Source organism: Peromyscus californicus, unplaced genomic scaffold, assembly GCF_007827085.1.
Source record: "Peromyscus californicus insignis strain IS unplaced genomic scaffold, ASM782708v3 Scaffold_1__1_contigs__length_55948999, whole genome shotgun sequence".
NCBI lineage: Eukaryota > Metazoa > Chordata > Mammalia > Rodentia > Cricetidae > Peromyscus > Peromyscus californicus.
The window spans coordinates 38,806,263-38,818,463 of NW_026294492.1; the positions used below are offsets into that span (position 1 = coordinate 38,806,263).

At 46.4% G+C, this 12,201-nt stretch overlaps 1 protein-coding gene across 1 annotated transcript in view; it reads left to right on the forward strand.

Annotated features, from left to right (window-relative positions):
- Ppp1r21 (protein phosphatase 1 regulatory subunit 21) overlaps positions 1–12,201 on the forward strand; it is a 67,481-nt gene that overhangs the window by 22,443 nt on the left and 32,837 nt on the right. The window contains exons 8-13 of the mRNA XM_052746527.1: positions 1,020–1,072; positions 1,822–1,971; positions 5,874–5,975; positions 6,063–6,151; positions 8,296–8,432; positions 11,799–11,891. Of these exons, the coding sequence (XP_052602487.1) occupies positions 1,020–1,072; positions 1,822–1,971; positions 5,874–5,975; positions 6,063–6,151; positions 8,296–8,432; positions 11,799–11,891 (624 nt within the window). The remainder of the gene's footprint in view (positions 1–1,019; positions 1,073–1,821; positions 1,972–5,873; positions 5,976–6,062; positions 6,152–8,295; positions 8,433–11,798; positions 11,892–12,201) is intronic.

Here is a 12,201-nt window from a genome sequence, read left to right on the forward strand (position 1 = left end):
AGCCATTAGTGATTAGTAGCTTTTGGATCTTATGCACTTATATTTCCTTTTCCAATACTACTTGTCACCAGTTTTAGATACTTGTCACATCGTATCTGTGGGCCCACCTGCACATGTGTGGTACACAGTACACACACACACACTCGCATTGCACACGGAGACTTTTTTAAAGAACACTTTTACTTTGGCCCTGGTCCTAGCATTCAGCAGGGGAGGAGACTAGGAATGGAGAAGTTTGGGATGCCTGTCCTGAAAAGCAGGAGAGGGCGTAGCAGTGAAGCCCTAGATTGGTTTCCTAGTGGAGCTGAAGTCTCCACTGAAGCCATGTGGAATATATCTCGGCAGACCTGGCTCTGGTTTGGTTAGCAGAGCATTGTTGAGGTGATAGACCAGCTTTGGGGGGACAAGAAGCAAGGCCCCAAGAGGGCTGATAGAAAGAAGGCAGAGGTGCTGAGGGACAGGGCAAGCTGGGGCCACAGTCAGTGACGGCAGTGGAACCTTAGCTGCGGTGAGAAGGCACAGGGACTTTCCCAATGGCTGTGAGTGACCGGGTGGTGACGGGAGATGAAGGCCTAAAATGACAGCTACAAGCACTGTGGTGACAGTGTAGACCAGGGTGACAGCCTGGGCATGAGGACTGAGGAAGACCGTGGGAGCAGCGGCCACAGACAGTGAAATGTGCTTCTGTTAGGGAACTGGTGTTTTGGAGGGTTATGATAGTCCGGGCAGGTTATTGTAGACTGACTGATGACAGCGAGAACATCAAGAGCCTTTGGAAGGAATCTTGAGAGGCCGCAAAGAGGTGTTTGAAAGGATTCCTTTGACGTGGGAATCCAGGAGTAGTTTGTTTCTTGTAATCCCGAAGCTAAACAAAGAAACAGTTATTACTGCTCTAGAAACCGCAGATCCCTGTGTATTCCACCCCCTGGTGCTTGGTTTTTGAATTCTCCTAGGAAGCTGTTTTGCAGTGCTCCTCTGAAGATTGAGATAGCTCTAATGGCTTCCCTTTTGTTTTGTAGAGTATAATCTGTACAACTCTCTCAACGTTCCACCGCACAACAGGAGACATCAGGTAAAGGATGGAGCGAGTGTGTGTTCCCAGTTTCAGCCACGTGTGCACTGTCCTACCAAGTGAGCTAGCTGTCTGGGTCTCTGTGATGGGCCAGGCCACCGCGTTACGCCATCCGTTTCTTCAGATGTAGGAGTTGCTTTTATTGAATTCATGCTCTGCTGATTTTTTACATTTTTGTGTATTTTACATTTACTTATTTATTGGGGGGGCCTGAGGACAGCCAGTGCGAGTCCCTCTGCTCCTCCCACTACATGGGTCCTGTGTACTGACTTTGATCATCAGACTTGGGGGCATTGGGGGCAAGCACCTTTGCCAGTACTGATTATTTTATTTAGACAGGGTCTCATTGTGTAGCTCTGGTGGTCTTAGAACTTAATCTGTAGACCAGACTGGCCTCAACTCACAGAGATCCCCCTGCCTCCACCTCCCAAGTGCTAGGATTAAAGGCGTGTGCCCCCCCATACCTGGCGGTACCACTGATTTTTGATGTTTTCCTCATTTTTTCACACTGGAACTGAATTATGGGATGGCTTACTGTGTAAAGCAGGCTTTTATTTTAGGTGGGGGCTTTGCACTCAGATAGCTGAGGCATATTTGCCGAAGCCAGTGGCTTCCTGACTTACTTAGACGGAAGGACACCAATGTTCAAGTTTGAGCGAATGAAGGGAGGCTGAGGCGTGACCTCACTGGGTTCAAGTGCTTTAAAACAATTGCTGCATGGTTGACTATGTGCACTTTGCATTTTAAAGCTGAAGATGCGGGATATAGCTGGGCAGGCCCTGGCTTTTGTGCAGGATCTTGTTCCGGCTCTTCTGAACTTTCACACCTATACAGAGCAGAGGATTCAAATTTTCCCTGTTGATTCGGCCATAGATGCCATATCGCCACTGAATCAGAAGGTAAGTAGTCACGATGCCTTTTGTTGCCCTGGACAGAGCGGGAGAACAAATTGGGAATTCCGTTCCGACCACTTCCTGTAGTAGCCAAGTATGGTGGGAGACACGGAAGAAATCACAAGTCATGGTCTTCACCAGAACAGATTATGGCTAATACAGGGTGTTAAGAATTATCAGAAGACTTCAGAGTGAGCAGTCGAGGAAGTGATTGAATGAGTGTGTGAATGAGTGAGTGAGCAAGTGAGTCGGCCATCCAGCTACTGGTGTGGAGTTTTCGGGGATGGGCAATGCTCCATGAAGAATCTGCAAAGATTGGGTTTTGGAGCCTTGAAGACTGAGCAAGATTGAATATAGGGGGCTGGAGAGATGGCTCAGCAGTTAAGAACACTGGCTGTTTTTCCAGAAGTCCTGAGTTCAATTCCCAGCAACCACATGGTGGCTCACAACCATCTGTAATGAGATCTGGTGCCCTCTTCTGGCCTGCAGGTATACATGCAGGCAGAACACTGTATACACAGTAAATAAATAAATCTTACAAAAAAAGAAAAGATTTGAATACAGGAAGAGGGATGGTGATTGGCGCCCCGCCCCCCTTGGTATTTTTGAACTCTTAGAAGTAACTATGTGAGTAGAAATGTGAAGCAGGGCCGGGCGGTGGTGGCCCACGCCTTTAATCCCAGCACTCGGCAGGCAGAGCCAGGAGGATCTCTGTGAGTTCGAGGCCAGCCTGGACTACAGAGTGAGTTCCAGGAAAGGCGCAAAGCTACACAGAGAAACCCTGTCTCGAAAAACCAAAAAAAAAAGAAAGAAAGAAAGAAAGAAAGAAAGAAAGAAAGAAAGAAAGAAAGAGAAATGTGAAGCAGGAAAGCATGGTGGGTGGGGCTGAACTTGGGGGAATGGTGGAGAGGGTGTGCTGGGTGAACTTCTGGGCTGGAATGTGAAGTCCTGGAGGGGAGGAATGGGAGGAAAATCAGGACAGCAAAGTGGCTGTTTTCGGAGGCCCCTGAGGCCGGCCAAGGCAGAGGCCTTCCCTGTGGCCTGGGCGGCTTTTTGACAGCGCTTGGCAGAGTGGAAGTTTTGTTTTGTTGCCGGAGGGGTAATTCGCTGGCATGTTTCTGTCTTGTCTGTAGTTGCTGTGACCCTGTCATGGGGCCAAACAGCCAGCAGTTGGCCTGCTCTTTCCTTCTGCTCGGGCGTCTGGTGGGAAAGGCAGAGCGTTGAGTGTGGCAGCTTTTCAGGGTCTGTGGGCCTTGACTGAGGGGAGAAGAGCTTTGCACGTTACTTTCCTCAATCCCTGTGCTTTCTTTTGACTGAAAGAGTTTGCCTCCTTACCCAAGGAACTCTAAAAAGGATTTAAGGACACCTGCAAAATTTATTATTATTATTATGTTGTTGTTGTTATTTTGAGACAGGGTTTCTCTGTGTAACAGCCCTGGCTGTCCTGAAACTCTGTAGAGCAGACTGGCTTCCAACTCACAGAGATCCTCCTGCCTCTGAGTGCTGGAATCAAAGGTGTGCCATCACCACCCTGTGTAAAATTTTATTTAACTGTAAAGCTGAAATGCTAATGAGTATATTCATTTTGTATAACTGGACAGTAAGCTACCCGGGACTTAGTAGTTTGAAACAGTAGACACTGGCTATCTCCTGGTTTCTGTGGTTAGGAATTCAGGGACCAGCTGCCTAGGGAGTTGCGACTCCTGACTTCTCATAGGGTTACACACACGATGTCCCCGGGTCTGCGGAGGGATGGACTTCTGAGGGGCTCAGATTTGTTTATTCACAGGCCTGGTAAGTTAGTGCTGGCTGGTGCCCAGGAGCCTGTTCCTCATGTGCCCTTCTCTTTAGGCTGACGTTCTCATGACATGACACCTAACATCCCTCAGAGAGCTTGGCTCAAAAGACGTGGAAGCCATAGTCTCTGGGGACACTTGGCTAGTCCCATTTGTCATGCCTGTTGTGTTATTGGTCACACAGACTAACCCTGAAACAATATGAGTGGGTAGCATGCAAAAGCAAGAATGGGCGTCACTGAGGTCAGCTTGGAGGCCAGCTCACATACAAGGGAAGCTGAGGGATCTTGTTACAGATGTGTCCTCTGAGAGCTTGATAATGTGACCTGTGATCAGCCATGCTTTTCTACTTAATCTGACTCTTCCTAGCTTTTTGTTGTTGTTGTTTTGTTTGTTTGTTTGTTTGTTTGGTGCCTAGCTTTGTAGTTCTAGTGGTTGGATATGCTCATGTCTACAGGTACCCAAAGTGCCTAGTAGGTGGCCAAGACTTGGACTCTGAAGTTGGACTTCTTAGGACACTTTGTAGCTGTGTCCCCTTGGGAGACTTGTTTAATCCCTCTGCTTTGAATTGGGAGAGGGACTTGCCCATGTCACAGATATACACAGGTAACGAAGAAGTACCAGAGTGCCTGGCGTGTAGTGAGCACTCGAAAGAAGTTAGCCATAACCATTACCAGAGTGCCTGGCATGTAGTGAGCACTCGAAAGAAGTTAGCCATAACCATTACCAGAGTGCCTGGCTTGTAGTGAGCACTCGAAAGAAGTTAGCCATTACCATTTACCAGAGTGCCTGGCGTGTAGTGAGCACTTGGAAGAAGTTAGCCATTACCATTTACCAAAGTGCCTGGCATTTAGTGAGCACTCGGTAGAAGTTAGCCATAATCATTTACCAGAGTGCCTGGCGTATAGTGAGCACTCGGTAGAAGTTAGCCACCACCATTCTTGTGCCTCGGCGGCTTGGTTTTCATCCATTTCAGTGAGTGCACAAATCTACTGAGCCTCATAAAAATAGCTTTTGTAATTCTAATTTGTCCAGAGCACCTCATTCTTTTGAAGACTTCATGTATTTCTCAGTATTTCGTCTTCAGTGCTTTAGCCTATGAAAGTCCCTCTGATTTTTCTACAAAGTCTCCAGTGTTGAAGGTCTGGAAACCTTTTGCTAGAAGATGGCCAAAGGGGTAAACTGTTTCTAGACTCTTAAAGCAGCTGGGAACTCCGATTTCAGAGCTGTGGGCAGTGGAGCCCAGCTGCTTGAGCTGTGGGCAGTGGAGCCCGGCTGCTTGAGCTGTGGGCAGTGGAGCCCGGCTGCTTGAACTGTGGGCAGTGGAGCCCAGCTGCTTGAGCTGTGGGCAGTGGAGCCCAGCTGCTTGAGCTGTGCAGGAGGACAGCGTTACCATGTGTTGCACAGGGTCACCTGCATCTTGTAGAGGACAGTACATGTCTATCTGCAGAAGCCCAAACTTGAGCCATTAGGAAATACGCAGCTGGCTGGGACATTTCTTCAATGCGTCTTACCCTTTTGCTTCTAAATTGTCCAGAATATAGAGATTTGCACCCTCCAATGTTGGGATTTCTCCCCGCCCCCCTACACACACCCCAACCTCACACAGACCAAGCACACCCTGTGGCCCGGGCTGTAGCCGCAGTCCCTGACTCTGTTTGCATGCTATGGCATCAGTGATGATAATGAACATTTTAACTCACCTTGCTTACATTCTGGCATTTGTTAACCCTGAACAGTGTATGCAGTAAACAAGAAGCTGCCTGGTGGGCTGCTTTGGAAAACTGAGGTGCATAGTACAAAGCCCGCCAACCTTCTGTTTTTTCCTCACTGGGGTCCCTGCAGAGCGGCCAGTGTGCAGGGCCCCTGCGCTCGCTCTTCAGGGTGCTGTGCTGGCTGTCACCTGTCCCCTCAGCTGCCTGCTTGTTCACTGTCACCCCCCTCTGCTTCCTTGATTTGAATTGGGATGGGGACGGGGAATTTTATCTGGGGCTTTAGAGGGGTTTTCCAGAAGTGTGTTCAAAATTTCAGTGTGAAGTCAGCGAGTCCCCCTCCTGAGTGCTGACGCTTGTTTTCCGTGGAATTAATTCAAACGCTTCTCTTCCTATTCAGTTCTCCCAATACCTTCATGAAAACGCGTCCTACGTCCGCCCCCTTGAGGAAGGAATGCTGCATGTCTTCGAGAGTATTACTGAGGATACTGTGACCGTCCTGGTAATTTTCCCCCCTGTTTTATTGTGGGAAACTCAGGCTCTCATTGCCAGGTAGCACTTTTAACTGTGGAATTATGTTTTTATCCAGGAGACAACTGTGAAATTGAAAATGTTTTCAGACCACTTAACTTCCTACGTACGCTTCCTTAGGAAGATCCTTCCCTATCAGTTAAAAAGGTATTCATTCCGTGGAGGCCAGGGAGCTTGGGGAGCTGCGGGTGGGACCTGACCTGTTCTGGAGTTAATCAAATAGTAACAGGGTGTCTTGCATCTGTCTGGACCTTCTGTCATATGGTTGAGTAATGTCAATCAGCTGTGGTTCCAGTAGCCCTTTGTCTGCATAAGGTCATAATCAGTGTTTTCAAGAATTGGGAATGGCACAGTTTTTGGAAGAAACATTGTGGTTTGGGGGTTTTGTTTTTGTTTTTGTTTTATTGTTGTTAATGTCTGGATAGGAGTTAGAATATTTAACTTCTGCATTTGAATCTTAATCCTTAGGTATCCTTAGAATGATATCTTTTTATTTTTATTATTGGAGACATTTAAATTATAAAATAAAAATCTTTATCTGCTCTGGATCTCTAGGCTATATCACTCCAAAACCTCTAATATTCCACCTTAAATATTCAGCATTAATATTTTTAATTCTACCTTACATTTCTAGAAAGGCATAAAAGTGTACTGGGAATTTGATAAAATTGCTTGGAAGTTTTAATACTGTTTGTTTGTTTGTTTGTTTTGAGACAAGGTCTGACTATGTAGTCTTGGTTGGCCTAGAGCTTGCTAAGTAGACCAGGCTTACTTTGAACTTATAGAGCTCCACCTGCCTCAGCCTCCTGAGAGCTGGGATTAAAGGGGTGCACATCTGGATTTGTATAATTTTATTTTAAAGCATTTGCTAAATCCTTTCTCTTGGTGGCAAATGCCCTTACCTGCCGAGCTGTCCTGCTGGCCCACCTTTTGTCAAATGGCCACTGTGAGCAGCAGGCCTGAAGGAGAGCAGGGTTGAGTGGAGCCGTCCTAAAGCAGAGGAGACGAGGGAACTAGATAGATGAAATCCTGTTTCTGTGTTAACTTTTCTAGGTTTCTTCTGCTTTGTTTTGGGGGTGAGGACAGAGTTTGGCTAGCACAGGCCCACCTGAAGCTCCTCATCCTGCCTCAGCCTTTTGATGGTGGGATTGCAGGCACACACCATGCTTGGCATTTTTCTAGTTTTATATTAACCTTTTTACTTGATTACTACAATTGTTAAACACTATTAAGAGTCCTCTTTTTCAAAACAACTTTAGAGTTAAGGTACCCACTTGAAGTTGAGAACAGTAAAGTATGCCTGTCATCACGATATCAAGTATTTATTTGACATTAGAGCCTATAGTAGCAGTAATGCCAGTTTTTGTTTAATTAACTCCCTTTAGGAATTCAGTTAAATGGACTATCTTCTATAAATGATTTAAGGATTTCCCCAGTAGAGGTTCTGTGTTTATTACTGAACTACCCAACTCACTCATTTGAGCACTCGGTTCACACACAGTCTCCAGCCACTCCATCTGCTGTGTTGTCACTGACCCTGGCTCAGCACAGCACTTGTGCCCTGCTGGGGACCCTCCAGAGCCAGCCCCCTTCCTTCTTCACAGCTTTTCTTGGAGTTCCGTTGTTTTGTTACCAGTTTTCACCCAAATCCATAGGGAAATGGGACAGTTTTGCTTTTGTTTCTTGGAACTGTTTGGCTTTAAGTCTTCTGAGAAGCCTCTGTGAGAAACTGAGTGAGACAAGCGTCCCTATTTTAAGAATTTTCAGTATGGTCCAGGGAGACTCCTGCTGCCAGGCCTGTGGAGATTCTCAGGGTGGAGGGCGAGAACCGGCTCCTGCAGGTTGTCCTCTGACTTCCGTGTCTGTGCTGCGGCCCACGGACACATGCGCGCACACACATACAAATAATTTTTTGAAAAAATAACTTTAATACTTCAAAATATTCTGCTTTCATGCCGGAGAGGTGACTCAGTGTTTAAGGGCACGTTCTGTTCTTCCAGAGCACCTGGGTTTGATTTTTAGCATCCCTAAGGCAGCTCCCCGCCATCTGTAACACTAGCTCCAAGGGGTACAGTGCCCTTTTCTGGCCTCCTCAGGAACCAGACATGCGAATGGTACACAGACATATATGCAAGCAAAACATTTAGACAAATAAAAAAATTTTATATATATATATATATATATATATATATAAAACATTTAGACACACAAAAATGAATCTTTTATTTGAAAAAAAAAAAAGGAAAAGAAAGTCATCCAGGATGCTCACTTTGAAACCCTGACATTCCTAGTTTAGAAGAAGAATGTGAATCTTCCCTTTGCACACCTGCACTGAGAGCCAGGAACCTGGAGCTGTCCCAGGACATGAAGCGGATGACGGCCATGTTTGAGAAGCTGCAGACATACATCACCCTCCTGGCCCTGCCCAGTAAGTAAGACTGCTGCTCGGGACTCAGTTGGAAGGACTCAAGAGGACAAGGAGCTGGAAAAGGGACATGGTTTAGTGTGGGAGAGTGAGCAGGGCATAAGATCTGGAATTCAGTGAGCAGAGGTAATGGAATTAAGGAGTAAAGGAGGTTGAAGGTTGTGTTTCGAAGTTAAGGTCAAGTCTTCGTCACTAACATGCATTGAATGTAAACTCCTCTTCTCTTTTTTTTAAGTGGAGAAGGGTGAGTCACGACTGTTGGTGACTGCCACTTGACTGTGGAATCCGCAGGGGGCATCGTGACCCTTTGTTAAAGATACCCATTGTTTCCTTTTCACCTAATTAGAGAAAGACACTGAGGAAATTGAATGGACCTCAGTTTAATGATGTTTTAAAGACATCCATGGTTTTAGTTAGGTCTAGGGTCACATCTGTGTTCTCAGAACTCAGGAAGCTGAGGCAGTTTCCCAAGTTCAAGGCCAGCTTTGGCTGTACAGGGAGGGAGGGAGGGAACTTCTATTCCAGCATATAAATGATAGCATAAAAATGCTTGGTTTTTGTCTTTTTTATTCTCAGTTACCTACTGTACATCTTACCCATTTAAAGTCCAAACCAGTAGCTTTCTGTCCACTCACTGATGTGTGCCTTCAGGACAGGCCATTTTAAACCATTCCCGTCACCTGAAGAAACCCTTTATTCTTTAACTATGGCTTCCTATTCTGCCATTCCTCCTGTCTCTAGCCCTAAGCAGCTACTTTTCCGTTTCCTGTCTCCAGATTTACCAGATTCATAAATGGTACCATTATATGTAGTTTGGTGTGTTTTCTTGCTTTCATGCAATAAAGCTTACAAGATTGATGCAAAATATAGCATGTATCCATACTCCGTTCTTTTTATTGCAGAATACTATTCCATTGTTTACATTTACCAAATAGTATATGTATATCCATCAAAAATTTGGATTGTTTGACTATTAAGAATAAGGATGCTACAGATATTAATGTTTAAGCTTTTATATGGACTTATCTTTTCATTCTTTGGGGCCTGGGGGCACACATCTGTACCTAGGCGTATACATGCTGGATCATAAGGTAACGGTATTGAACTGTTTGAGGAGTTACTGAGGCTGTTTTCCAAAGCACCGTTTTTTGCTTCCCTGCTGCTGTGTGTGAGAGTTAAACTCCCCATGTCCTCACTAACTTCGGTTGTCACAGGACTTGACGTTGGCCTCCTAGTGGCTCTGAAGTGACTCACAGTGTTTGATTGGCCCTTGCCTCTGTCCAGATGTGCCAGATGCCCCTTGGCCTGTTGGTTTATTTCCTTTAGTGAAAAATCTGTTCGGATCTCTTCCTCACTTTCAGTTGGGTTGTTTGACTTCCTGTTATTGAGTTATAAATAATAGTTCTCTCTACGTTCCACAGTCAGGTCTCTTGTTGGATCTGATTGACGGCATTTTCTTCTGCTTCGTTCTCACTTTGCCTACAGCATCCTTTGAAGCACAGAAGTTTCTAACTTTGATGAAACCCAATTATCTGTTGACCTGTTATTTTCTTTCTGTTGGGGGGCGCCATGCTTTTCCTTTCATATGTTAAAACCCCCTTAATCAATTCCGAAGTTGAGAAGAATTGTTTTCTTCTAAGAGTTTTACAGTTGTATTGTTGCACTCGGGTCTGTGATCCATTTTGAGTTCATTTGTGTGTGTGGTGGAAGGTGAGGGGCTGGCCCGTCCTTTCCTGAGACTGCCCAGCCCCCAGTCCATTTGCCGACAGTTCTTTCTGTTAAATGGGCTTGCACCCTCCTTGAACGCCAGCTGGCCGTATGTGATGAGTTTACTCCTGGACCCGGAGCGGTTGTCCCCATCTACTGTCTCCTGGGCCAGCACCCACCATCTTGATGACTGTCGTTTTGTAGAAAGTTGAGATGAGGAGGTGACAGTTCTCTCCTTTCTTGCTTTTCAAGATTGTTTCAGTTGTTCGGGATCCCTTATATGAATTGTAGCATTGGCTTGTCGGTTTCTACAATGTAAGTTTCTTATTCGTGGTACTTTGTTACAGTAGCCCGGGAAACATACAGAGCATGGCCACCTTTGGTCTTCTGATCCACGAGCGTGTTATTTCTTTAAGAATGTAGTTTTTTCAGAGCTGTGGTTTGAAGGGCCCTCCTTTACCCTCGCCTTCCCTACTCAGACCCTGGCTTAAGCTCCTTGCATTGCTGGATAATTGCTCTGGGCTTTTCTGAAGGCCTTGGGGCAGGCATCACTCAGAGGCTGATTGCATTAAATACAGACGCCTGCCTTCTGAGTTGTAACATTTAACTAGCTCGTAGCATTTTTGAGGTTAGTGTTTGTAATTTGGACCCCAGGAGGCCTGTTCCTTTTCACAGCCTGTAGTTTAGTTTAATGAATTGGCCGTTTCTTCTCTCTCTCTCCTTGAGAGCCACAGCTTGAACTTCTCACGTATTGCAAGTGAAATCATTTCCCTTGAGAAAAGGCCCGAACCTAAGGCTGCTCCTCCCTAGAGCTAACTCTCAGAGCCACGGTACACGTGTTGGGCACAGTAGTGTCACAGCCACATCGGGTCTTTTGGCTCGCCTCTTTCAGTGTGGAACTCATGTTGATGAGCCACGGCAGTGGTGACAAGGACCACACATTCTCAGCAGCCCTTGTTCAAGGCAGAGTCGCGGTCTCAGAAGTTGGGGCTTAGGTGAGGGAAGGAACCCCTCCCCACTTCTTGGCCATACTTGATCAGAACTTGGCCTCAGCAGCCATTGGCTGGGAGAAAGAGGAGACGGACGGCTGTGTGCTGGGCTGTGTCTGTTGGGAGTGGGGTTTCTGCTGCACTGAGCTAGTGAGGGGATGCCTTGGCTCACTCGTCACAGACTTGTGCTGTTTCTTCTGAGTTGTTACTGATTTTTCTCTTAGTGTGTGTGTGAGTTCAGTGTAGGGTGTGTGTGCATGTGCAGGATAGATGTAGTTATGCGTTTGTGTATGAGGGGGTAGGGGGTAGGCATACTTCTGCCACACTGTGGAGGTCAGAAAATAACTTGTGGGAATCAGTTTTCTCCACTCTCCAGGATTCTGGGTTCAAGCTCAGGTCCCCAGCTTGATGGCAATGCCTTCATCCACTGAGCCGTTTTACTGGCTTCCCTTTGGCTTCTTAATCATTAAAAATGTGTGCCGAGAGATGCCTATCAGTTAGATGTGCCTGTATTCCCTACCACCATTCGTGAATGTATATGCAAAGGCTTGGAAAACCATTCTTTCTGACATGTTATAACAGACTTCATTCTCTGTGGTCCCCAGAACATGGAAGAAGGTGGGCAGTCAGCTTTGGGGGAAATGCTCATACGTCTTGTGTCTGGTTTTTCCAGGTACAGACCCAGATAGGCTCCTTCGGGCAAACTACACTTCCGTCTTAACAAACCTTGGCGCTGCTCTTCATGGGTTTCATGACGTCATGAAAGGTGAGCCTTGAACCAGAACCTGAGTCCGAGGAAAACTTCACTTTTCAGATCTGCCTGCCAAGGGTTACAGACCCAGAAAAGGCTTAGCAGCACTTGGTGTACGTGGACGTGCACAGTGCGGCCTTCTGCTCTTCCATTCGCTTCTCTTCTGAAAGTGAACGTGGTGCTGAAGGGGGGTCGGCCTTTTGCTCAGAGCTTCACCGGATCTGACCCCGGGTGGGGTGGTGGGGGCACACCAGACATGCTGTTCAGGGGCACTCGGCAAAACCTGTTACACTTGGTAGGGCTGCAGCATGAAGGAAATAAGGGA